A 25,714-nucleotide genomic window follows, 5' to 3' on the forward strand; every position below is an offset into this window, starting at 1 on the left:
TCTCAAGATTTTTGTCTTATTTATTTTTTGTCTAAACTTTGTATACTCTGATTATATTGATTATACTTCTCAACAAAAACTTCTCTATTTGCTCTTATATTCTGTTTCCTATTGTTGTATTTGTTGAATGAGGTACCCACTTTTCATGGTATTAATTCTCTCAGTGTATCTATGGATGCCATTCCTGTTTTCTGTAGCCTATCTCTAGGGATTATGAGGAATGAGCCAGAAGTGCTGGCAGGGTATACTACTAATTTGTCTTTTGGATGTGGGAGCATGGGGTTTCCTCCTGGGTGTCTTTGGACTCCTTGGGCGAGGTCCCACCTGTCAGGCCAAAGGACTTTGATTGCTTCAGACTAAGAGCAAATGCCTCTGCTGCTTAATGCTTGGCCCAGAGGCATGGTAGCAGCGACCCCTTAATCAATCTCTCCAACACTTTGTGCCACTTGTTTCCATTGTCCCTTTCTTTCAAGATTCCCCGAAACACTTCAGATTTTTATAGTGGACCTTCCTCTGCATATGTTCTGGGTTATGGTTTCTTCTATTAATATAATTTATCTGCTTTCTGACTTCCAGAGATTCTTCTATTTATTTCTGTTGAATGAAACTTTTTTTTTTCTGGCCCTACATTAACTTATATTAAAAAATGCTTTTTTTTGTTATTCATAGGAATTGAAGTGGGAAGATGATATTAGTGTTAGTGCTCAGTCCACCATTGATGAAATTTGTCTTCCATGCTTTTTCTGCCATTCCTTCAGTTATTCCTTTATCTATTCACCCCATAGCACTACTGAGCACCAACTCTGTGCCAGGCTTTGCAATAGGCTGGCTTTCAAGAAAGAAATGCTATTATCCATAAATAAAAGAGTCTGACTTTCCTCTCACTTTTTTTTTAATAGAGATGATGATGCTGTATTTGCATTAATCTATCTGTACAGTTATTCTTGACCTTAGATTATCTTTCTTAGTTGCCTAGCCAAGGTTAGAGTTGTAATGTTTGACCACAAAATAAGTAAAATCAACTGGTCTATGTACCAATAATCAAACCTTCTTGGCCTCATTCACATAGTGTTTGACATAGGAGTACTAGCTACATAACTTTGAACACTGCTCTGTATAGCTCCATATTTGATCAGTTTTTGATTCCTATGAATTTTCTTACTGACATATCTTTTACGTTCATCCTCTTCTCTGCATTCCTACTGCTTCTGTGCTAGTTTTGAGTCTTATTATCTTTTTTGTTTGTTTGTTTCCTTGAGACAGAGTCTCTGTCACCTAGACTGCAGTGCAGTGGCACGATCTCGGCTCACTGCAACTCTGCCTTCCAGGTTCAAGTGTTAAATCACATTATCTTTAACACAATTTGTCTAGTTAGCTGGCTTATTGCCTGATCCCTAGAAAATATTCCTAAGATATGTCTTGGTTGAATTAATGAACTAAGACCCACAAAGTGGTCTCCCAATTTATAATCTCTCTCACACCAATATATTATTCATATTGCTGCCAATAAAAATTCTAAAACACTGATCTGACTCTACTCTTTCTTTGTTCAAGAAATCTTCACAGTCTCTCACTTGCTTCATGTGAAAGACCGTAGGCCCAAATTTTCTACAGATTATTTTAGTAATAAGTTTATAGAAATATTGGCAACAGAGACAAACAGCAATATGTTACAAGTACAAATGTAACTATTTTGCTGATAAAGCAGAACAGCAATTCTAATAGTGATTAGGAAGTAGTAAATACCAAGTAGAAGCTACACTAATAAATTAAGTAGGATAGAGTCTGAATAAAAGAATGACTTGGTACAATCTGTGAAGTAGGATATCTTAGAATTTTGTCTTGCAAATTCATACAATTTTAGACTGGAAAGATACTAATTTACTAACGTGAACAATCACGGTTATAGAGATTCAAAAAAGTTTTTCAGAGTTTGTGTACAAAACAATAGAAGATGAAATTTGGCAGTAACCATGCTCATATTATTCTCTTAGTTTTGAACCTCCCACTTCAATTTTTGTGACTCAGTTTAAATGCTTCCCCTTGCATAAAACCTGTGCTTCTCTGGAAGGATTCTGGTGGCAAGGATACCAGTGTATGTATTATTTCAGGGCAAGTGATGATTGGTTTGGACACACAATGTCCTGGATTCAGGGTGTTGTTAGGAAGGCATTTCTATTTGTCAAAAGTTAGTCAAATGTAAGTATCATAATACCTGCTGAAATGTGTACAGTAAGTAAAAAGGGAGTTTATTGACTAATGAAACTCAGAAGATGTGAGGAGAAGCTGGCATCAGGTGAGACTGGATTCAGAGACTCAAACAATGTTATTGAGGCACGGTCTATCTCTCAGCTCTACTTGTGAGTCAAGGATGGTGTATTAGTTGGTTTTCACACTACTGTAAAGAACTACCTGAGTGTGGGTAATTTATAAACAAAAGAAATTTTTAATCAACTCACAGTTCCACATGTTTGAGGGAGGACTCAGGAAACTTACAATCATGGTGGAAGGTGAAGGGGAAGCAGGCATTTTCTTCAACAAGGCAGCAGGAGAGAGAGAGAGAGGGAGGGGGGAACTGCCAAGAACTTTCATTTAAATCATCGGACCTCGTGAGAACTCATTCACTACCATGAGAACAGCATGGGCAAAACTACCTCCATGATCCAATCTTCTCCCACCAGATCTCTCCCTCGACTCATGGGGATTACAATTTGAGATGACATTTGGGTGGGAACACAGAATCAAGCCATATCATTCCTCCATGAGGAATGATTCCTCTGGATCCTCCAAAATCTCATGTTCTTTTCACATTTCAAAACCAATCATGCTTTCCCAACAGTCACCCAAACTTAACTCATTTCAGCATTAACTCAAAAGTCCAAGTCTAAAGTTTCATCTGAGACAAGGCAAGTCACTTATGCCTATTAGCCTAGCAAAATAAAAAACAAGTTACTTACTTCCAAGATACAGAGAGGGCATAGGCATTGGGTAAATGTTCCTGTTCCAAATGGGAGAAATTGGCCAAAACAAAGGGGCCACAGGCCCCATGTAAGTCCCAAATCTGGCACGGCACTCATGAAATCTTAAAGCTCCAAAATAATCTCTTTTGATTCTATGTCTCACATCCAGGGCATGTTGATGCAAGCGGTAGGCTTCCATGGCCTTGGGCAGCTCCATACTTGTGGCTCTGCAGGGTACAGCCCCTGTGGCTGCTTTCACAGGCTGGCATTGAACACTTGCAGCTTTTCTAAGCACAAGGTGTAAGCTGTCAGTGGATCTAGCATTCTGGGGTCTGGAGGACAGTGGCCCTCTTCTCACACCTCCACTAGGCAGTGCCCCAGTGGGGACTCTGTGTGGGGACTCCAACCCCACATTTCCCTGCAGCATTGCCCTAGTAGAGGTTTTCCATGAGGGCTCCATGCCTGTAGAAGACTTCTGCCTGAACATCCAGGTGTTTCCATGTATCTTCTGAAATCTAGACAGAAGCTCTCAAAGCTCAGCTCTTGTCTTCTGTGCACCTGCATCCTCAACACCACTTGGAAGCCACAAAGGCTTGGGGTTTGCACCTTCTGAAGCAATGGCCTGAGCTATATACATTGCCCCTTTTTAGCTATGGCTGGAGCTGGAGCAGCTGGCACACAAGATGCCATGTTCCTAGGCTGCACAGAGCAGCAGGGCTCTAGGCCTGGCTCACGATACCATTATTTCCTCCTAGGCTTTTGGACCTGTGATGGGAGGGGCTGCTATGAAGATCTCTGAAATGACCTGAAGACATTTTCCTCATTATTTAGGCTATCAACATTCAACTCCTCATTACGTACGAGAAGTTCTGCAGCCAGCTTGAATTCTTCCCCAGAAAATGGGTTTTTCTTTTCTACCACATGATCAGGCTGCACATTTTCCAAACTTTTATGCTCTCTTTCCCTTTTAAATGTAAGTTCCAATTTCAGATCATCTTTTTGTGAACACATATGATTGTATGTTTTCAGAAAAAGCCAGGTCACTTCTTGAATGCTGTGGTGCTTAGAAATTTCTTCTGCCAGATACTATAAATCATGTCTCTTAAAAGTTCCACAGATCTCTAGGGCATGGGCAAAATGTCACCAGTGTCTTTGTTAAAGCATAGCAAGAGTGACTTTTACTACCGTTCCCAATAAGTTCCTCATCTCCATCTGAGGACACCTCTGCATGAACTTCATTGTCCATATCACTATCAGCATTTTGGTCAAAACCATTCAACAAAACTCAGGAAGTTCCAAGCTTTTCCACATCTTCCTGTCTTCTTCTGAGCCCCCCAAACTGTTCCAGCCTCTGCCCATAGCTAGTTCCAAAGTTGCTTCCACATTTTTAGGAATCTTAGTATTCCTAAAGTATTCCACTATCCTGGTACCAATTTTCTGTATTAGTTTGTTTTTACACTGCTATAAAGAGCTACCTGAGACTGGGTAATTTATAAACAAAAGAGGTTTAATTGACTCACAGTTCTGCACAGCTGGGGAGGCCTCAGGAAACTTACAATTATCACAGAAGGCAAAGGGGAAGCAGGTACCTTCTTCACAAGGTTGCAGGAGAGACAGAGGGTGGGGAGGAACTGCCAAACACTTTTAAACCATCAGATCTTGTGAGAACCCACTCACTAACATGAGAACAGCATAGGGGAAACTGCTGTTATGATCCACCCACCTCCAACCAGGTCCCTCCCTTGACATGTGGGGATTGCAATTCAAGATGAGATCTGAGTGAGGACACAGAGCCAAACCATATCAGATAGAGAGTGGTGGGACAGAAGACCACTTCTTTTAGGCATAAAACTTTGAAATTATTTCGCTTTTAAACTAGGAGCAAGAATTCAGGAGGAAGTTGGTCAGACATGATGGCTAATGCCTGTAATCCCAGCACTTTTGGTGGCTGAGATGGGCAGATCACGAGGTCAGGAGATTGAGACCATCCTGGCTAACATGATGAAACCCTATCTCTACTAAAAATATAAAAAATTAGCTGGGCATGGTGGTATGTGCCTATAATCCCAGCTACTCGGGAGGCTGAGGCAGGAAAATCACTTGAATGCAGGAGGTGGAGGTTGCAGTGAGCTGAGATCGTGTCACTGCACTCCAGCCTGGGTGACAGAGAGAAACTCCATCTCAGACACACACACAAATAAGAATTCAGGAGAAAGTTATAAACTGTGTTGAATGTTGCCGAGAAGCTGGGTGAAATAAGAACAGAAAATTCACTATAAAATTTAAAGAGAGAGGCATTTGTTTATGTTGGCTTCACTAGAGTGGTGAAGGCCAATGTCTGATTTCCATGGATTGAGGAGGGAACAGGAGATTGGAAAATAGAGGTTGTAAACACCCATAAACCTTTCCTTCCTTCCTCCCTCTCTCCCTCCCATCCTTCCTTTTTTCTCTTTTCTTTCTTCTTTCTCTAAAATATTAAATTTATTATAGTATGGTTTTGTGGAAATGATTAAGTAAAGATGAATAAATTAATATAATGCAGAAGATAGGATACCTATAGGAGCAAAATCCCTTGTGTGGTCGACAGAGTCTGGGATTCACTGAAGAAGTGCAAGGGTTGGCCTTAGATGTAATACAGGGAGAGCTCATCACTTTTAATAGAGGAAGACAGAAAGGCTGGTACACTGGGTTGTAGGAGGATGTATAAGGATATCAGTTAGGTGTTAAGAACAGAAAGACTGAGTTCAAAGTGATTTAACAAAAGAAGAGAATATTTCTCCTTTAAGTAAATGTTCAGGTAGGCAGTCTACAGCTGATACAGTGGCTCCATACTCAATTATCCAGGCTCCATCTATCTTGTTGCCATGCCAACCTCAACATGCAGCTTACACTTGCTGGCCTGAAAGTGAACTGTTCCATCTCCTGCTATCATGACTGAATACTAGCCAAAGGGAAAAAGGGGGAAGTGGGAGGGGAAAGCATATACCTTTCTTAAAGAGTACAACCTAGAGATTGTCCCTATTCTGTTCATATCTCATTGGCCTTAATTTAATCACATCATCACTGCAATCTTCAGTGGGGGCTGGGAAATTTGGTGTTTGAGGGGATGACCAAGCGCCCAACTGAAAATGTTATTCTTATCTTATGAGAAGTAGAGAATGGATGTGAGGGAATGGCTAGAAGCCTCTGCTACAAAGGATATGGTGGTTCTTTTCTGATTGCTTCTAACTTCTCGATGAAAGGTGAGTTCATCAGCTGAGTAAAAGAATGAATGAGATTTTGGGGACTTGAGGAGCAAGGAGGAGTATAATAGTCATTTTGAAGAGTGAGTTAAGTAGGGAACTGTAGTAAGATTGACAGACAGTGTGGAGGGATTCCTTGAATCTTATGGACAGAGGAAAGAGTAGAATCAGATTATCCTGACTCCTGCCTGAAGCTTTACATATTCAGAGAAAATGTTGGAAGAAACTCTGACATAATGCTATGTCTGTGATCAGCACACATTTCACAGGACTTTTACTGTCAGGGCTGTCATTTAGTGCCAAGATGTTTCGAGAGCTCTTAATAAGCATAATCAGTTGGCTGAGAAAATGTGTCCATGACTCAGGGAAGGGCATGTTTGTTTTTCTCATTTCCCAATCTGTAAATAAGCAAATTCTGAAAGAGGTTAGTGAAAATATCTATATCCAGAAGCTGTCAGCTTTCCTTCGTCAAACTCTATGACTTGGGCTGAAGTGGGTGTTGGAGAGACAGCTACCATGTGCACCCAGATGGCCACTCATTTAATATGTTACCATTTCCCATTATTTTCTCAGGATAGATAGCCAAAGTGGAACCCTGGGAGATTTCTTCATTTTTCCTGTCACAAAGAATTGATAATTCAGTAGTCATAGGAATTTGTAATAAATAACCCACATTGATTTCTCTGTTCTGGAATAATTTTGCTTCTCCTCTTCCCGAAGCTCTGACACTTGCCCCAACAGGCAATGATGGCAAATTATTTACAAAGTGGCACAAACTCCCTTACTGCTTTGGATATAAATCCAGGCAGGAGGGGGTAGCTCTGAGGCAAGAGATCTAGGACTTCTAGCCCCTGAATTTTCAGCCGAATACATCTTTTCCAAAGGAGTGAATTCAGGTCCTTGTATCACTGGCAGCAGGGCGTGACCATGGAGAAGCTGTTGTGTTTCTTGGTCTTGACCAGCCTCTCTCATGCTTTTGGCCAGAGAGGTAAGGGCCACCCCAGGCTATGGGAGAGATTCGATCTGAGGTATGGGGATGGGGTCTAAGACTGTATGAACAGAACAGTGGAGCACCCATCATGATGTGTGTGTGCGTGTGTGTGTGATGTGTGTGTGTAACTGGAGAAGGGGTCAGTCTGTTTCTCAACTTTAAACTCTATACGTAAGTGAGGGGATAGATCATTGTGATCTGAGAAACCTCTCATATTTGCTTGTTTTTCTGGCTCACAGACATGTCGATGAAGGCTTTTGTGTTTCCCAAAGAGTCGGATAATTCCTATGTAACCCTCAAAGCACAGTTAACGAAGCCTCTCAAAGCCTTCACTGTGTGCCTCCACTTCTACACGGAGCTCTCCTCAACCCGTGGGTACAGTATTTTCTCTTATGCCACCAAGAGACAAAATAATGAGATTCTCATATTTTGGTCTAAGGATATAGGATACAGTTTTACAGTGGGTGGGTCTGAAATATTGTTCAAGGTTCCTGAAGTCACAGTAGCTCCAGTACACATTTGTACAAGCTGGGAGTCCGCCTCGGGGATCGTGGAGCTCTGGGTGGATGGAAAGCCCAGGGTAAGGAAGAGTCTGAAGAGGGGATACACTGTGGGGGAAGATGCAAGCATCATCTTGGGGCAGGAGCAGGATTCCTTTGGTGGGAGCTTTGAAACACAGCAGTCCCTGGTGGGAGACATTGGAAATGTGAACATGTGGGACTTTGTGCTGTCACCAGATGAGATTAACACCGTCTATCTTGGCGGGCCCTTCAGTCCTAATGTCCTGTACTGGCGGGCACTGAAGTATGAAGTGCAAGGTGAAGTGTTCATCAAACCCCAGCTGTGGTCCTGATGGTACCTCCCGGTTTTTTACACCGCATGCGCCCCACATCTCTGTCTCTGGTACCTCCCGGTTTTTCACACTGCACGGTTCCCATGTGGCTGTCTCTGGGCCTTTGTTCCCCTATATGCATTGCAGGCCTGCTCCACCCTCCTCAGCACCTGAGAATGGAGGTAAAGTGTCTGGTCTGGGAGCTCGTTAACTATGCTGGGAAACTTTGTCCAAAAGAATCAGAATTTGAGGCGTTTTGTTTTCATTTTTATTTCTTTTTAAGTTGGACAGATCTTGGAGATAATGTCTTACCCTCACATAGATGAAAAAACTGACACCCAGAAAGGAGAAATGATGTTTTAAAAAATGTCACAAGGCAAGAACTGAGAAGGAAGTGCTGGTCTTCTATTTAATTCCCCGCCCAGGACCCCCAGAAATCAGGAGGGCATTGCCCACATTCACAGGGCTCTTCAGTCTCAGAATCAGGACATTGGCCAGGTCTCCAGTTTGGGTCCAGAGTGCTCATGATCATGGCATGGAACTGCTGGACCCAGGTCTCCTGAAATGGGAAGCCCAGCAATATTGCACTGTTCCTCCATTTTTCTCAAAGCACACTGGAAAGGCCATTAGAATTGCCCTAGCAGAGAAGGTCTGCTTTTTTTTCCAGAGCAAAATGAGGCACTAGGTATAAATATGTTGTTACTGCCAAGAACTTACATAACAATGGTTTTCGTTTGCTCGCAGTGCTTTCTTAATTTTATGGCTCTTCTGGGAAACTCCTCCCCTTTTCCACATGAACCTTGTGGGGCTGCGAATTCCTTCTTCAACCCCTCATTCCCAATATACCCAGGCCACAAGAGTGGACATGAACCACAGGGTGTCCTATCAGAGTAGCTCATCTCCCATCTCCCCAGCTCCCTATCTGGAGGATAGTTGGATAGTTATGTGTTCCCAGCAGGACCAATTATAGCCTTTCCAAGGATTGAGTTATGGCCTTTTGGAGTGAGACATCTTCTTGCTGCTGGATTTCCAATCTGAAAGGACATGAACCTGGGACCACCAGTAGCCATCTTGTTTGCCACATGGAGAGAGACTGTGAGGACAGAAGCCAAACTGGAAGTGGAGGAGCCAAAGGATTGACAAACAACAGAGCCTTGACCACATGGAGTCTCTGAATCAGCCTTGTCCAGAACCAGATCTACACCTGGACTGCCCAGGTCCATAAGCCAATAAAGCCCCTGTTTACTTGAGCGAGTCCAAGCTGTTTTCTGATGGTTGCTGTAGAGGTTGTGACTAATTCTGTAATGGCCTTTGAAACCAAGTCCCTGTAACTTTACACTGCCCATTACACAACATGTCCATGGCACTTTAACCTGTCCCCGAGAGTCCCCTGAAGGGATTCCCTCTGACAAGCACAGTCCCTCTTTTGAGACAGCTGGCCATTCATGTATGGCCAGTTGTGGGGGTTTTAATACTCTCATTCTATCATTATTCCAATTTGGGAGCAAAAACTAAAGATCATTGAGATCCATGAATCTAATGCCAGGTTCAGTGACTGGAATGCACTTGTCCCAGTTGGTTCCGGTTCTTTGTAGAAACAGACCACTCAAAGATGACAGCAGCTGGCTTCCTCCGGAAGTGTCCTTCAACACGGTCTTTCAGTACTAAGTGACCAGTAGAAGTTACTCCATAAAGACCACAGCCAGGAATGAATTATGGGGATTCCTGTGTATCAAATGGTTACCTAGGGAAGGCATATGGTAAACTAGTTAAGCCCAGAGGTTCTGGAATCAGACTGCCTAGGTTCAAATCCTGGCTTTACAACTTACTAGCTATGTGAGCTTAGGTAATATAACCTCTTTATGCCTCAGTTTTCTTACCTACAAAGCAGGAGAAATAATAGTAAGTAGCTCAAAGGATTGCAATAAGAATTAAAGAAAATCATGCAAGCAAAGCACTTACTGCAGTGCCTGGCACATAGTAAGCTCTTATAACAGTTTTCTGCTCTTATTGTTATTAAGCCATTTTGTATTATATCCATAAATGTAGATTCATTATACGCCATAAAAATACAATTTGGTAGAATTTATCTCGGTTGGCAGCAGCTGAAGTTTCTCATTTGCTAAGAATTAAGTTTGGAATGTTAGAAGGATGAATAACAAATCTTTGAAGCCATTATTTATGAATATTGACTTCTCTAATTGACTTTTGATAACCATTTGTAAGCACAGAAGTCAAGGATACATTCTCAGACAAAAAGGAGAGTGCAAATATTCTCTGTTGTCCAATTAGGGCAGATCCATCCATCCTCACATTCAGCTAAGCAGAAGAGAGGATGGATACTCTTTTCTAGTTAAATAATCCAGATATGTCTTAATTATAAAAGGCCATCCCAACTCCCCAGCGATGTGGGTTGAGCTAATATTTTCTTCAGAATTCAATTGCTTGCATCTTACTATACATAATGTAGTAGACAGCCTCTGGCCTTAATAATTTGAGAACACCTGGTATTTGCATTCAGAGAACATTAACAAATCTTAACAAAGCATTCGTAGGATGTTTAAATTTAAGTAATTTAGCCCACTGGTGGATACATCAATGTAATCTTGTTGGAAAATGTATTTCCAGGTAACTGGTGAATTGTCATACCATATAGAGCTATTAGATGTAATCCAATTAAATATTAGATGACATCTGCCAAAGATGATTCTGATTTGGGCATGTTGGTTCTAAGCAATGGTTTTTTTTTTTGCAGTAAGTGGAGAGTAAGATCAAGCATCCACCGTGGCCACTTCTAGCTGATGCTAATAAAGCCATGTCATCAGCACTGGTTTTCTGATAGAGTAGGGACCATGGATCCAATTTTTCCAGAAGTGGAATCAGGCCTCAGGGAATGAGTTAAAAAGACATAGGGACAAATGGTCTATAAAACTGATAATAGAAAGGAGGTGAAAGAGGGGTGGTGGCCTAGTGCTTGAAGAGATACTGTGGTGCATTTACAGGCCAAATAAGAGAAAGTAGACCAATAGTATGAATCAGAGATGATGGAGGCTGCTACTTGATAGAACACTTCCTTTTTGGAACTGAAAATAGCCACGTTGGTATAAGGGTTAGGGCCAGGCCCGACCCTCATGTAAGCGACTTAGTGTGGGATGCAATATAGTGACGTGCAGATCAGAAACCTAAAATCTCCCTGTGTCAGAAAAAAATATTAGCTCACTGGCTAGGCAACAAGCCTTGCACACTTTACAAAAAGAGATGGTCATGGAAAGAACAGTCTTAAGAATGGGCTGCATGTAAGGCCAGGTGAGTGGATGAGAAGCCACCTCTGTGATGACACCTGGTTTATCCAGGCCCCGGAGAAGAGACTACAGGCTGCCTCAAAAGTGAGACCAGGATCTGATGGAAATGGATTTGGAGTCCCAGCTGACAAAGTAAGTAGAATGTTAAATCTGTGATATTCTCCCCCATGCTTTCACTATCCTCAAGTTTGATGTGCCCCAGGGAAGCAAAGATTGACAAAGGAAGGAAATGGCTCTAGACGATTAACCACCACCACCACCTAGATCAGATTTCCAAAGCATAGATTTCTGACCACTAGAATCCCAGGGAAAAGAGAAGCACTACTTTGATTTCTAGGTAGTTTTATCCTAGGACAACTGCCCACTAGTCTCAGATGGGTTGTCATACTTGCCTGGATTTTCTCTTCAGCTCCCTGTCTCTATTTCATCTATGCATCTTTTCATTTCTTCTGTACTAGAACGTAGGTTAAGTGGGATTGTTAGCCTTTTCCTTCAGAAAACGCAGACTCCTAGCTCAAATTTCCTGGATCACCTGGCCCAGTGATCACTTATAGTCTGCTGATTACAGGCATCATTTTCATCTGGGATGTTTGAGTATAGATTCATTGACCCCAGTCCTCCTAGAGTAGATTCTCTGGGATTAGCGCTCAGGAATATGCAAGAGCACAAGCCCTTTTGTACCATGTGCTTTTAGAGCTATCACTGTAGTGTTTTCCTGACAGCTCAGATTTCTTACCTCAGGGACATGCCTGGCTTCCACTAAGCTTGCAGGCAGGTGGTCACCTTTAAAGAAGCATCTAGTGCATCTGTACCCAGGTCATCCCCTTGGCCTACTTCTGTTGCATTCTTTCAGGCCTCATTCAGTGTGGACCCTTCTGTCCTATGCCCTTCATACACACAGATAAGTGATCTCCAAAGTCTCATCACTGCCCCTAGGATGATAATTGCTTAATCACACAGGGAAGATCACACACAATCTTAGAACAAAACAAAAACAGAAACAAAAACTTCTTACACTTACTGAGCTCTTACCATGCCAGGTACTGTTGTAAATCTTTTAAATGTATTTACTTGTTTAATGACAATCCTATGAGTTATGTAATATTTTATAGTCCTCATTTTACAAATGAGAAAACTGAGGTTTGGAGAGGTTAATTAACTTGCTCAGAGCTACGATTTGAACCTAGGCAGTCTGGCTACTCAACTCTATGCTTCTAACCACTGTAACCACTTCTACATGCAACAGAAGCTTACACCCTACACTTATACCCCTAGCGCAAGAGGGAGGGTGTGGGGATGTGTGTGTTTTTTCTTATGCGGAAGTCATTCCAGGATGCTGTATATTCAGTGTCAGCTACCATTGCAGATCCACTGGCAATCACCCTACTTTTTATTTTGTTCTTATGTGCTTAGGAGAATGGCTTGCACATAGAAATCCTATTCAGCCTTAGCATGAATACAATTGTGCCATATTGTCAAAGTTCTTCTCTGACCTCCATCTCTTCTATAGTCATGCACACTCTTAGATGTAACTTTACATCCTACTGGCATTCACCAAACACATAGAGACATGCAAGGGACTCTCTAGGCCAGAAATTCTCAACTTTGGATGTGAATGTTGGAACCACCTGGAGAACTTTCAAAAATCCAGTTGCTTAGGCCGTAACCAGATAATTATGTTGGATTATCTGGTGGTGAGGCTCAGGCATCATTACTTTTAAACCTCCTTAATGATTACAATGTACAGCCATGTCTCCAATAGTCACTCTTCTAGGTGCCACTCTTCTAGAGTGAGTGTTGGTTTAGAAAAGATTGCAGAGTCACAGCTGTGGTCCCTGACTGTTCATGTGGTTGTTTCTGACGGATATACCCCTTGTTTCTTAATTTTCTTATGCTATCGTGGTTTCAGTTTGAGTCAGGGGAGCATACCAAACTCCATTTCAACACTGGAGTTTGGAGTCGTAGCTCTAGGATCAAATAAAGTGACGGCCCTGTATTTAGTGTGTTCCTATTTATTCAGTAAAGCCTCACTGTGATGACAAATATTGTATTTGTGTTTTCCTTTTTCCTCAATTGATACTTTGTATCTCTGTAGTGTGGAGAAACCAAAGTGCCAAGATATTTGAAAAGCTGAAATCCTTAAGTATTTTTATCAGAGCATCACAGATGTAGGAGGAAGAGAGAAGAGGCTTCCCAAACAAATATAGCTGAGGGAAGGGTAAAGGTTGCATTGCAAGCTTGTTACACTTCTCTCCTGATAAAGTTCACTGAATGCTCTGTGATATGCTGCAAGCAGTCACAGAGCTGCACTGGCAGGTTGCTGGAGCCAGGGGTGGGTTGTAAAATGGTTTGTGGGAAGGTCTTTCATTCTCTCTTGCGTGCTTTTCTTTCTTTTGCGTTAGCTCTTGCTCTCTCCATCTCTATTTCTCTCTGCTTCTGTCTCTCTTTTTCAATTTTAGGCCTTCTTTACAGCATATCCATTTTAGAGGTAGTTCCTATAATGTAGTGGGCTCCATGAAATCAATGAAATTTCCAGTGTTCGCCTATTGCATTGGTAGCTGCATTCTTTTAACTCACCTAAGGAGCCCAGACACTAACAAGAAGGCAATTTGGTATCGGAAAAACGTCTTCTTCCTTCTTTGTACCAATCTTTTCACCGATACGATTTATTTTTGTTTAAATTATACATGTACCTTTTATTGGGCAAATGGTTAGAATGAGAGAACAAAAGTTTTTGGAGCAATTACTTTAAGCCAGTCTTATAATTAAAAAAATAGATGCAAAAAGTTTGTAAAAGGATATGAAACATTTTTAAACTATACATCATTAAAAAAACCAGTCCAGAAATGTACCACCATTTGTAATAGTCCTTTTCTTCTTGCGTGTTTAGAATATGCTACCCACATGTTAGTTAGTTCTCCTAGTCAATGGAGAAACAGCCTCTATTATCAATTTCTCATTGGATATCAATGGGAAAACTCATGATGAGATCATGATGAATAAGCTCCAGATTCTTTTTACATGAAATGATGTCTTATATGGGAATTAATATATTGTGAAATACTGTGGTACCTAAATGTATATATAGCTCAGGATATCTAGCTGATATTGCTCTGTTTTAAGCATTCTGGGCATAAAGCCAAGTAACCACAGTGAGACTGGGTGTCTTATTCAGAAAATGGGATCTTCATTCCCTCTTTCCTTGCTTCTTAATTACACACACACACACAGACACACACACACATACACGCAAACTTCATTTTAGAACGGACACAACCACATTATGAAAAGTTAGTAAGGAAAAAAATCCTCCATAATTCCATTATTATAATAAGAACATGTTGTCTGGAAGCATTCCTTATACTTTTTTTCTAAAATAGTCACTTCTTTTAAAAATAATGTATATACAAGTCTGTTATTTTTTCTTTTATCAAAAGCATTTTTATTTACATGTTATATCATAAGATTCACCACTGACATTTAAATGGCTATCTATTCTATTTGGTGGATGTAGACATATACAGTTTACTTAAACATGCCCCAATTTTCTGTTTGCTATCCTAAGTAATGTTAAGTGGTTGTCTTTGTGAAAAAAGTTCCCCTCCCAGTGTTTTACATCATTTCCCTGGAATGGATTCTCAAAATGTGACTGTCCTAATGCCACACAGAGTTGTTGGAGCACCAGCAGGCATCGCACATTCTCTGATAAATAACCCATATTGATCTCTCATTTTGTGATTTATCTTGCTCTCTTTGCTCTTAGAGCTTTGATTCATGGCTCCAAGGGGGCAATTTTGGAAAATCATTTACCAGCTGAGACATCCTGACTGCTGCACATATGAGGTCAAGGTGGGGCAGACTTGAAACAGAGGGATCTCAGATGTCCAAACCCAGAATCTCAGCCACTGATACTTTTTTCAAGAGAATGATCCAAATTCCAGGCACACCAAAAGCAGGGAGGGAACATGGAGTTTCCTGGTCTCTAAACACGGAGTTTTCCATGTTTCCTGGTTTTCATCAGCCTCCCAGTGCTTTCCCTCAGACAGGGAGGCACTGCTTCTGCTGATGGCTGAGATCTTGTCCTGGGAATATGACTGTGCAAAGCCAAGTTAGGGAAAAGGGCCAGCATGGGTGAGAGGTTGTGGTCTGGGGCAGAGTTCAGGCTGTGGTTTCTAAGTCCAATCTCTCTGTACGTTGTGAGGAATACATCTTTGTGGCCTGACAAGCTTAACGGATGACCTTTTCTCTCTCTGCTTTCTATCCTACAGATGTGAACAAAAAGGGTTTTGTGTTTTGCCAGAGTCAGACAATTCCTTTGTGATCCTGAGTGCAGAGCTAAAGAAGGCACTCAAGACCTTTATTGTGGTCTCCATGTCTATATGCACCTGACCTGTGAACATAGCCTTTTTTTCTTATGGCGTGAGGACTAGATAATGAATCCTCCTCTCTAAGGAAAAGACTGGAGGCTACAGCACATCCGTGGGTGGAACTGGGATAATTTTAAAGTCTCCGAAGAATTCTGCACCATGTACCTCTGTTTAAACTGGAGTCGGTCTCAGGGATCACGGAGTTCTGGGTGGATGGGAAGCCCACGGTGAGGAGGAGTCTGAAGAAGGGATACACTGTGGGGACAGAGGCAGGCATCATCCTGGGGCAGGAGCAGAATTCCTTCAGTGAGAGCTTTGACACAAACCAGTCCTTGGTGGGAGATATTGAAGATGTGAACATGTGGGACTTTGTGAGATTAGATATTAGGTTAGATTAGATGGCCAGATGACATTAATGCCATCTATGTTGGTGTAGCCTTCAGTCCTAATGTCCCTGACTGGCGGACGCTGACATATGAAGTGCACGGGGAAGAGTTCACCAAGCCCTAGTGGTGGCCCTGAGGCCCGACTGCAGGTCCCAAAGGTTCCTCCTGGGATTACACCTGACATTTCCCTGACTTTGGTTCTGAGGTCTTTTTGTCCTGCATACATGGCTCTCTCACCCCAAGGGTCCTGTATTTCCCTTCTTTCTTCACTCTGCTTTCATCAGCACAAGGGCCAGTGCAGAGCAGAGGGTCCCATTCATGGCTTAGAATCACCAGGCTACATCCCAGGCCTATTAAATCTTATTTCCTGGAGGTGAGACCCAAGCATCCATGTTTTCAAACCTCTTTAAGTGATTCCAGTGTTCTGCCAAAGCTGAGAGCTGTTGCCTTTATGTCTGTCTAAGAGCAAATGAGCCAGACTTTTTCTCCTAAAAAAGACAGCGTGTGTCCAACTATAGTTCTGCCAATATTTTCATTTGCCTTTATCCATATACCTACCATAGTTTATTGTGCTTTATTGTATTAACTAAGGAATACAGGAGTATTTTCCAGCATTCTGCCCTCATCATTAGAATGTGGTCATTATAAATTAGAATTATTTGTAACTTTTAAAATCCTTTCTATTTGAAGATTCAAGAAATCTAAGACATGCTTTGTTGTTGTTTAATTTGTTCCATTTTCTTTCTTAAGGCTGACCAATATTCATTAGGTGAAATTTCTATTGGTTTTTGATTTCTTATTTATCATCCCTCAGGTCACTTTTCTCCATGTCCTGCATCCTTATATTTTAAACTTTATTTTTTTCAAATCTCTCTTCTTCCATATTACTGATTTATTTTCTGCTTTGCATATTGGGATCCTTACTTTTTCTAATGCCATTGAAAATTCTGTGATGCTTTTTGAGTTTCCTTAAATTCTTTGTTAGATTTAATATGTTCTTTTCCAATGATTTTTCATCAATTCTCTTTTCTTCAATATACTTAAAAGTTTAATACAGTTACTGTCTAAAGTTTTCTACATTTTCCTGTGATTAATCTTTAAAGTTTTTGACATACATCTTTTGCATGCTTTAGATAATTTTCTTTTATATTTTAGTACTTTTCAGTCTCACTATTCATTCAAATACAGTGTGAAGGGTACATTCTCTCTGTCTCCTTTCCGCCTACCTGGCCACAATTTCCCTAGGAATCTTTGCAAGCTGGCTGATGGACTTAGGTAATACTAAGAATTTCAAGTATTTCAGCCCCAGGATTAGCCTCTTTCAACTCCCCTTTGAAACGATCCCCTGAAACAGTTTGGATGTTTGTCCCTTCAAAATCTCATGTTGAAATATGGTTCCCAATGTTGGAGGTGGGGCCTGGTGGGAGATGTTTGGATAATGGGGGCAGATCCCTCATGAGTGATTTAGTGCCATCCACTTAGTGATGAGTGAGTTCGCTCAGTTTGGTCATAAAAGATCTGGTTGTTTAAAAGACCCTGTGATCCCTCCCTTCCCTCTCTCGTCCCTGTTCTTGCGATATGACACACTGGCACCCCCTTACCTTCCACCATGATTGTACGCTTTCTCAGGCCCTTGCTAGAAGCAGATGCTAGCACCATGCTTCCTGTACAGCCTGAAGAACTGAAGCCAATTAAGCCCCTTTTCTTTATAAATTACCCAGTCTCGGGTATTCCTTTATGGCAGTGCAAAATGGACTAACATACTCCCCACCTCCACCAATTTCTGCTGATTGTCACAGACTCTCTCAGGTGCACTTTTTCGTAGTTGTGTCTTTATGTCTCTCTTAAAGGGATGACTCAGAATGCTGTGGAAGACACAGTTAACAATAGCAGCAGCATCAGACAAGATTAGGTCTTGGGTTCTTTTGGAGAGGCTGATAGTCTGGGAAGCTTTGCTTTCCTCTGTCTGGCTCCTCTCCTTGAGACTAGTGCCATGTCCCACATCTGATATCCATCAGTTTCCAGCAAAGAGGTCCAAGGTTGCCTACGCATGACAGCTATCTCTGGGGCTCTGGGACATTTCACTCTTCACTAGGTATGAAGCAAGTGGAGATTCTCATTGCAGTTCTGTCCTAAAGCATAGATCTTCAGGGGAGAAAGTTTTAGGAAGGCCATGTTCACTTGAGATCTGAGCTGGGTCCTTCAAATCAAGCATTGCTAGCCACAAGGCTGATGTGATTTTTATTCAAGTATTTATTTCTCAGTTTATTCTAAACAGGCAAAGAGGTGATATTGTTTCCTCAAAACTCTAAGAGTACCATGAAGAGAGAGGAAAGCCCCTCTATGGAGAAATTCTCACCTGCAAACAGCCAGAGTGGAGCCTGGGCAGGACTTCAGACTTCTAAGAGGAGTAACAGTGTAGTGGGCAGTCTCTCACAAATAGCACAAAGAGTCTTTCCCCATGAGGGGTGGGTTTACTTTTAGAATCAGGGCAGACTTGTCCTGGAGCTCCAACTTTAAAGTTGTGAAGTTCTTCAGGAGCTGGGGCAGGCTCATTTCAAAACAAACTGAGTCCTGATACATGGAATCTTTGGCCTTTGTATTGTTGATGCCTGGGTCTGAAAGTCAGAAATAGATCCTATTCTTCTCTATGCTTTACTCATGTTTGGGGTCAAAGAGGGACTTTGAAGGCATAATCTGTACATTTATATGCTTCATTTGCAGTTTCTTAGTCTACCTTTCCTCTCCACCCCTGTTACTCAACCGAACTTGGGTCTGCCCATTTGGTGCAGCAAAGTCAAATGCTGACAACAGGATTTGCAGTGGGAGAAAGTGAAGCCTTTATTGCAAGATGTCAGACAAGGAGAATCTAAGACACAAACATCCTGATGACTTACATGGAAGGGTTTTTAAAGGCAGGGAGGCAGAGATTACAGGCAAAGACATAAATCAACACATGGAGGCCATACGGTGGTTTGGCCTAAAAAGGGGGACATCTCAAGTTGGGAGGGCCACAGATCACAGGTGGATTTTCTGATATGTGATTGGTTAAGGTTTGTCTAAAAACTTGGGGTCCACAGAAATATTGAGCTCTGGTCTGTGGGCATGAGTTTCTTCAGGCCTCTCAGGAAGAAATTTAGAACGAAGAACAGCAGTCAGTGTTCAGTCCTCAGTTCCCCACTATCTTTGGTCATCTGAAGAAGACAGCATTTTCCATCCACTGGCACAGAGATCTCAGATAATGGCATTTGGTGGGGGGTTGGGTTTCTGAAAAACAACTCAGGAACATATATTAGGATGTTATTTTTAGTTTCTATAGGGGAACCAAACATCCCGTTATTCTAATTTCCTTGGCTATTGCTTTAAGCTACTATTACCTTCTTGCTTATCAAGTGGCTTATTTACTTCTCCAGGCTAGCTAGGTACCTGGAATTTCCCTTGAAGGAGCTCAAGATTTTCCTTTATTTCCATGCATGGGTGAGGGATGTGGGCTGGCAGGTTTCTAAGTGGGGTCCCTGCTCCATCTCACCCTCAAGGGTTAAGATAACCAGACTAACTGAGTTCAGGTCCTGGTTTCATCTTATAATGGCTGGGTGACCTTAGGTAAATGACTTAAATGCTGTATTCTTCAGGTTTCCTCATTTTTTAAATGGGAGATAATATAGGCCCCATTTCACTGCACAAGCTAGTGCTCAATGCATGCTATCTATACTTTATGACTAATATGATTGTTAGTGATCATGATTTCAATTACCCAAGCTCTGGGTCAGAGCCTCAGTGTGGTGAAGGGATCCATCAAGGGGTAGATAGTGAAGAAGGGACACCTGATTATATGGAGAGAATGTGTCAGCTTGGGCTGAAAAAAAAGTCATAGAAATTATCACAAAGTTAAAGCATAAGGGGAGAATTTGAAAGGCCTATACCTAGAATGTTGTGGCTACAGGAAACAGGTTGATTCAGAGACTGACGGAAGAGTCGGTGAGAGGGTAAGGAAGCTTCAGAATTTGGCATGTACTCAGAAAAGTCTCATTCAGATTTTAAGGAGGACATCAGAAACACATGGAGGATAAAAATCTACTTAAAAGGCCTTATTCTATCTTAAAAGAACAGGAAATGGAAACAGAAAGGAAGATACTGTGATCCGACCACATTGGCCCTACAGGGGGTAAGAGGAGCAGGATCTGTCTGGGTGCAGTGGCTCATGCCTATAATCCCAGGACTTTGGGAGACCGAGGCAGGTGGATCACTTGAGGCCAGGAGTTCGAGACCAGCCTGGGCAATATGGCGAAACTCCATCTCTACTAAAAAAATAAAAAAAATTAGCCACATGGTGGTGCACGCTTGTAATCCCAGCTCCTCAGGAGGCTGAGGCATGAGGATCACTTGAATCTGGGAGTTGGAGGTTGCGGGGAGCCAAGTTTGCACCACTGCACTCCAGTATGGGCGACAGAGTGAGACTCTATCTCAAATATAAAAAAAAAAATAAAAAAAGAAGAATAGGATCTGTAGGGGCAGCTGGCTGTAGCTTTCAAAACCCAGCAACAGGGCTCCCTTCAATAGAACAGAGGAGGCGTGGAGAGAAAGGGAGTGGGGCACTAGAGGAAGCACATCAGACCACGCCTTTGAGGAAAAGAAGAGGAAGGAAAGGTTTTTGTATCATTGAATAGCCCAAGTTGCTTTGGGACTGGAAACTCTCAATCTGAGGAATGGTGGTGGCTGGGGAGGAGCTGAGTCCAAGACACTAGGGTTGCTGCTGGACTCCTGAGAGTAAAGCCTGGAAGCACTAACCATACAGCATTAAGTTGGAGTCTATAGGCCCTTTACTGGGAAGCTGGGTTCAAAGGAGAAGGGTTTCCATTCAGGCTTCCCTATTTCCATTAAACAAGGAGTATGATCTTTTCAAATGTAAGTAAGATCAAGTCTCTTCCTGGTGAAAAACCTGCAAAAGTTTCCCACTGCCTTTTGTATAAATTCCAAACCCTTTACCTGGCCCTCATGGCCCTGTGTTTTTGGACCCGTGCTCCTTCTGTCACGCTTCTCTCTCACTCTCTGAATTCCAGCCCCTCTGCCATTTTGTCTGATCATTTCTTCCACAAATATATATTGAATGACTGTGATATGACAGGCACTAGCTTTCGATGCTTTGGATAAGCAGTAAAACCAGAAACAGCAACATCCCCATACCCACATAAGACAAAATCACGGTCACCTGGAACTTGTATAGCAGTGAGTTTCAATATGCTTGCTTTGCTTCCGTCTCAAGGCCTTTGCATATGTTCTCTGCACCCGAAGCACTCTTTCTTCAGAGCCTCATGTGACTGGCTGGCTTCTACATCATTCTGTCTCACATCAGAATCCTGTTATTGTTTTCTAACCAAATATTACTATCTAAAAATATTGTTGTTTCTTTACAGTTTGGCTTCTCCACTAGACTGTAAATTCCATGAAAGTAGAGACATTGTTCCCGACTGTATTCTTAGTTTCTAGAATGGTATGGATTCTTAGTATGTTCTCAATAAATATTTGATGAATTAATTAATTCTACAGAAGGAAGCAGCAGCTAAGAAATGCTTTGGATTCTGTTGAGGATGGAAAAATACTTAAAGAGCAAGGAGTTGTTAGACCATCAATCTGCTCACAGAATGGCTCGTTACAAATGTGAGGTTGCTTGCTCCTTAGAGAAAGGAGGGAATGTCCAGAGACAGAGCCCACATTTATTTCAGCACTATGCTTCTGGGAATAAAGCAGGCAGGAAAATGGAGATTAAAAGATTATTAAGAATACATGGGATAGATAGGGGATCAAGTAGCTTCAGGAGAGGTCTAACAATTGCATACCACTACAGATCTCTGAATTTTTCAACGAGATACAAGTAATTCAAATACTGTCTCCATAATAGGAAACAGTACACATGTTGGTGAATTTTCCTCAGAGATGTTGAAAAGGTTACAGCACAATCACTTCTTGATAGGGAGATTTCTGCTCTGTGTGTGTGTGTGTGTTGTGTGTGTGTGTGTGTTTAGTTAACATGTGCTGATTTATTGATGTTTAGGAGGCAAGGACCTCTTTTGTTTTTAAATTGAAATGTAACATACATAAGAAAAATGCAGAAATCACAAGTATGTAGCCTGGTGAATTTTCCCAAGGCAAACATACTTGTGGAGCCATTACCCAGATATAGTAATTCTAGTAATGAGAAGAATACAGCCCTAATTATGTGATATTTCTGCCCAAAATTCGTAACTTGAATCTAATCATTAGAAGACATCAGATAGGAGGGGCGGAGCAAGATGGCTGAATAGGAACAGCTCCAGTCTCCAACTCCCAGCGCGAGCGACACAGAAGACCGGTGATTTCTGCATTTTCAACTGAGGTACTGGGGTCATCTCTCTAGGGAGTGCCGGACAATCGATGCTGGTCAGCTGCTGCAGCCTGACCAGCGAGAGCTGAAGCAGGGTGAGGCATTGCCTCACCTGGAAGCGCAAGGGGGAAGGAAATCCGTTTTCCTAGCCAGGGGAACTGAGACAAACAACACCTGGAAAATCGGGTAACTCCCACCCCAATACTGCGCTTTAAGGAAACAGGCACACCAGGAAAATATATCCCACACCTGGCCGGGAGGGTCCCACGCCCACGGAGCCTCCCTCACTGCTAACACAGCTTTCTGCGGCGATCTATCCGCAAGGCAGCAGCGAGGCTGGGGGAGGGGCGCCCGCCATTGCTGAGGCTTAAGTAGGTAAACAAAGCTGCTGGGAAGCTCGAACTGGGTGGAGCTCACAGCAGCACAAGGAAGCCTGCCTGTCTCTGTAGACTCTACCTCTGCGGACAGCGCACAGCTGCAGTCCAATAGGGGAAAGAGCGGGGGCCGGTGCAGACGCGAACGACTCTGTCTGACAGCTTTGGGGAGAGCCGTGGATCTCCTAACGCGGAGGTTGAGATCTGAGAACGGACAGACTGCCTGCTCAGGTGGGTCCCTGACCCCCGAGTAGCCTAGCTGGGAGACATCCCCCACTAGGGGCAGTCTGACACCCCACACCTCACAGGGTGGCGTCACCCCTGAGAGGAAACTTCCAAAGAAAGAATCAGACAGGTACACTCGCTGTTCAGCAATATTCTATCTTCGGCAACCTCTGCTGCTGATACCCAGGCAAACAGGGTCTGGAGTGGACCTCAAGCAATCTCCAACAGACCAACAGACAGTCCTTCTGACTGTCAGACGGAAAACTATCAAACAGGAAGGACACCTATACCAAAACCCCATCAGTACGTCACCATCATCAAAGACCAGAGACAGATAAAACCACAAAGATGGGGAAGAAGCAGGGCAGAAAAGCTGGAAATTCAAAAAATAAGAGTGCATCTCCCCCTGCAAAGGAGCGCAGCCCATCGCCAGCAACGGATCAAAGCTGGTCAGAGAATGACTTTGACGAGATGAGAGAAGAAGGCTTCAGTCCATCAAACCTCTCAGAGCTAAAGGAGGAATTATGTACCCAGCGCAAAGAAACTAAAAATCTTGAAAAAAAAGTGGAAGAATTGACAGCTAGACTAATTAATGCAGAGAAGGTCATAAACGAAATGACAGACATGAAAACCATGACACGAGAAATACGTGACAAATGCACAAGATTCAGTAACCGACTCGATCAACTGGAAGAAAGAGTATCAGCGATTGAGGATCAAATGAATGAAATGAAGCGAGAAGAGAAACCAAAAGAAAAAAGAAGAAAAAGATATGAACAAAGCCTGCAAGAAGTATGGGATTATGTAAAAAGACCAAATCTACGTCTGATTGGGGTGCCTGAAAGTGAGGGGGAAAATGGAACCAAGTTGGAAAACACTCTTCAGGATATCATCCAGGAGAACTTCCCCAACCTAGTAGGGCAGGCCAACATTCAAATTCAGGAAATACAGAGAATGCCACAAAGATACTCCTCCAGAAGAGCAACTCCAAGACACATAATTGCCAGATTCACCAAAGTTGAAATGAAGGAAAAAATCTTAAGGGCAGCCAGAGAGAAAGGTCGGGTTACCCACAAAGGGAAGCCCAGCAGAATAACAGCAGACCTCTCGGCAGAAACTCTATAAGCCGGAAGAGAGTGGAGGCCAATATTCAACATTCTTAAAGAAAGGAATTTTCAACCCAGAATTTCATATCCAGCCAAACTAAGCTTCATCAGTGAAGGAGAAATAAAATCCTTTACACATAAGCAAATGCTTAGAGATTTTGTCACCACCAGGCCTGCCTTACAAGAGACCCTGAAGGAAGCACTAAACATGGAAAGGAACAACCGGTACCAGCCATTGCAAAAACATGCCAAAATGTAAAGACCATCGAGGCTAGGAAGAAACTGCATCAACTAACGAGCAAAATAACCAGTTAATATCATAATGACAGGATCAAGTTCACACATAACAATATTAACCTTAAATGTTAATGGACTAAATGCTCCAATTAAAAGACACAGACTGGCAAACTGGATAAAGAGTCAAGACCCATCAGTCTGCTGTATTCAGGAGACCCATCTCACATGCAGAGACATACATAGGCTCAAAATAAAGGGATGGAGGAAGATCTACCAAGCAAATGGAGAACAAAAAAAAGCAGGGGTTGCAATCCTAGTCTCTGATAAAACAGACTTTAAACCATCAAAGATCAAAAGAGACAAAGAAGGCCATTACATAATGGTAAAGGGATCAATTCAACAGGAAGAGCTAACTCTCCTAAATATATATGCACCCAATACAGGAGCACCCAGATTCATAAAGCAAGTCCTTAGAGACCTACAAAGAGACTTAGACTCCCATCCAATAATAATGGGAGACTTCAACACTCCACTGTCAACATTAGACAGATCAACGAGAGAGAAAGTTAACAAGGATACCCAGGAATTGAACTCATCTCTGCACCAAGCGGACCTAATAGACATCTATAGAACTCTCCACCCCAAATCAACAGAATATACATTCTTCTCAGCACCACATCGCACTTATTCCAAAATTGACCACATAATTGGAAGTAGAGCACTCCTCAGCAAATGTACAAGAACAGAAATTATAACAACTGTCTCTCAGACCACAGTGCAATCAAACTAGAACTCAGGACTAAGAAACTCAATCAAAACCGCTCAACTACACGGAAACTGAACAACCTGCTCCTGAATGACTATTGGGTACATAACGAAATGAAAGCAGAAATAAAGATGTTCTTTGAAACCAATGAGAACAAAGATACAACATACCAGAATCTCTGGGACACATTTAAAGCAGTGTGTAGAGGGAAATTTATAGCACTAAATGCCCACAAGAGAAAGCAGGAAAGATCTAAAATTGACACTCTAACATCACAATTAAAAGAACTACAGAGGCAAGAGCAAACACATTCAAAAGCTAGCAGAAGGCAAGAAATAACTAAGATCAGAGCAGAACTGAAGGAGATAGAGACACAAAAAACCCTCCAAAAAATCAATGAATCCAGGAGTTGGTTTTTTGAAAAGATCAACAAAATTGACAGACCGCTAGCTAGACTAATAAAGAAGAAAAGAGAGAGAATCAAATAGACACAATAAAAAATGATAAAGGAGATATCACCACTGACCCCACAGAAATACAAACAACCATCAGAGAATACTATAAA

General features: G+C 42.1%; 1 protein-coding gene across 1 annotated transcript; it reads left to right on the plus strand.

The window, feature by feature from the left end:
* The first annotated feature begins 7,002 nt into the window (after nt 1-7,002).
* CRP (C-reactive protein) lies at nt 7,003-9,275 on the plus strand. The gene is made up of 2 exons (XM_033197340.1): nt 7,003-7,190; nt 7,433-9,275. Exons 1-2 carry the CDS (start codon nt 7,130-7,132, stop codon nt 8,044-8,046), a joined length of 675 nt encoding a protein of 224 aa, XP_033053231.1. The 5' UTR covers nt 7,003-7,129; the 3' UTR covers nt 8,047-9,275.
* Nucleotides 9,276-25,714: the final 16,439 nt, after the last annotated feature.

The sequence above is a fragment of the Trachypithecus francoisi genome, unplaced genomic scaffold (genome assembly GCF_009764315.1).
Source record: "Trachypithecus francoisi isolate TF-2019V2 unplaced genomic scaffold, Tfra_2.0 Lachesis_group5, whole genome shotgun sequence".
Taxonomy (NCBI): Eukaryota; Metazoa; Chordata; class Mammalia; order Primates; family Cercopithecidae; genus Trachypithecus; species Trachypithecus francoisi.

Bases quoted from the DNA above. Each gene is read 5' to 3' on its own strand.
- CRP (XM_033197340.1), top strand. From the start codon at position 7,130: ATGGAGAAGCTGTTGTGTTTCTTGGTCTTGACCAGCCTCTCTCATGCT. The intron at 7,191-7,432 runs GTAAGGGCCACC...TCTGGCTCACAG, and splicing joins TCATGCTTTTGGCCAGAGAG to ACATGTCGATGAAGGCTTTT.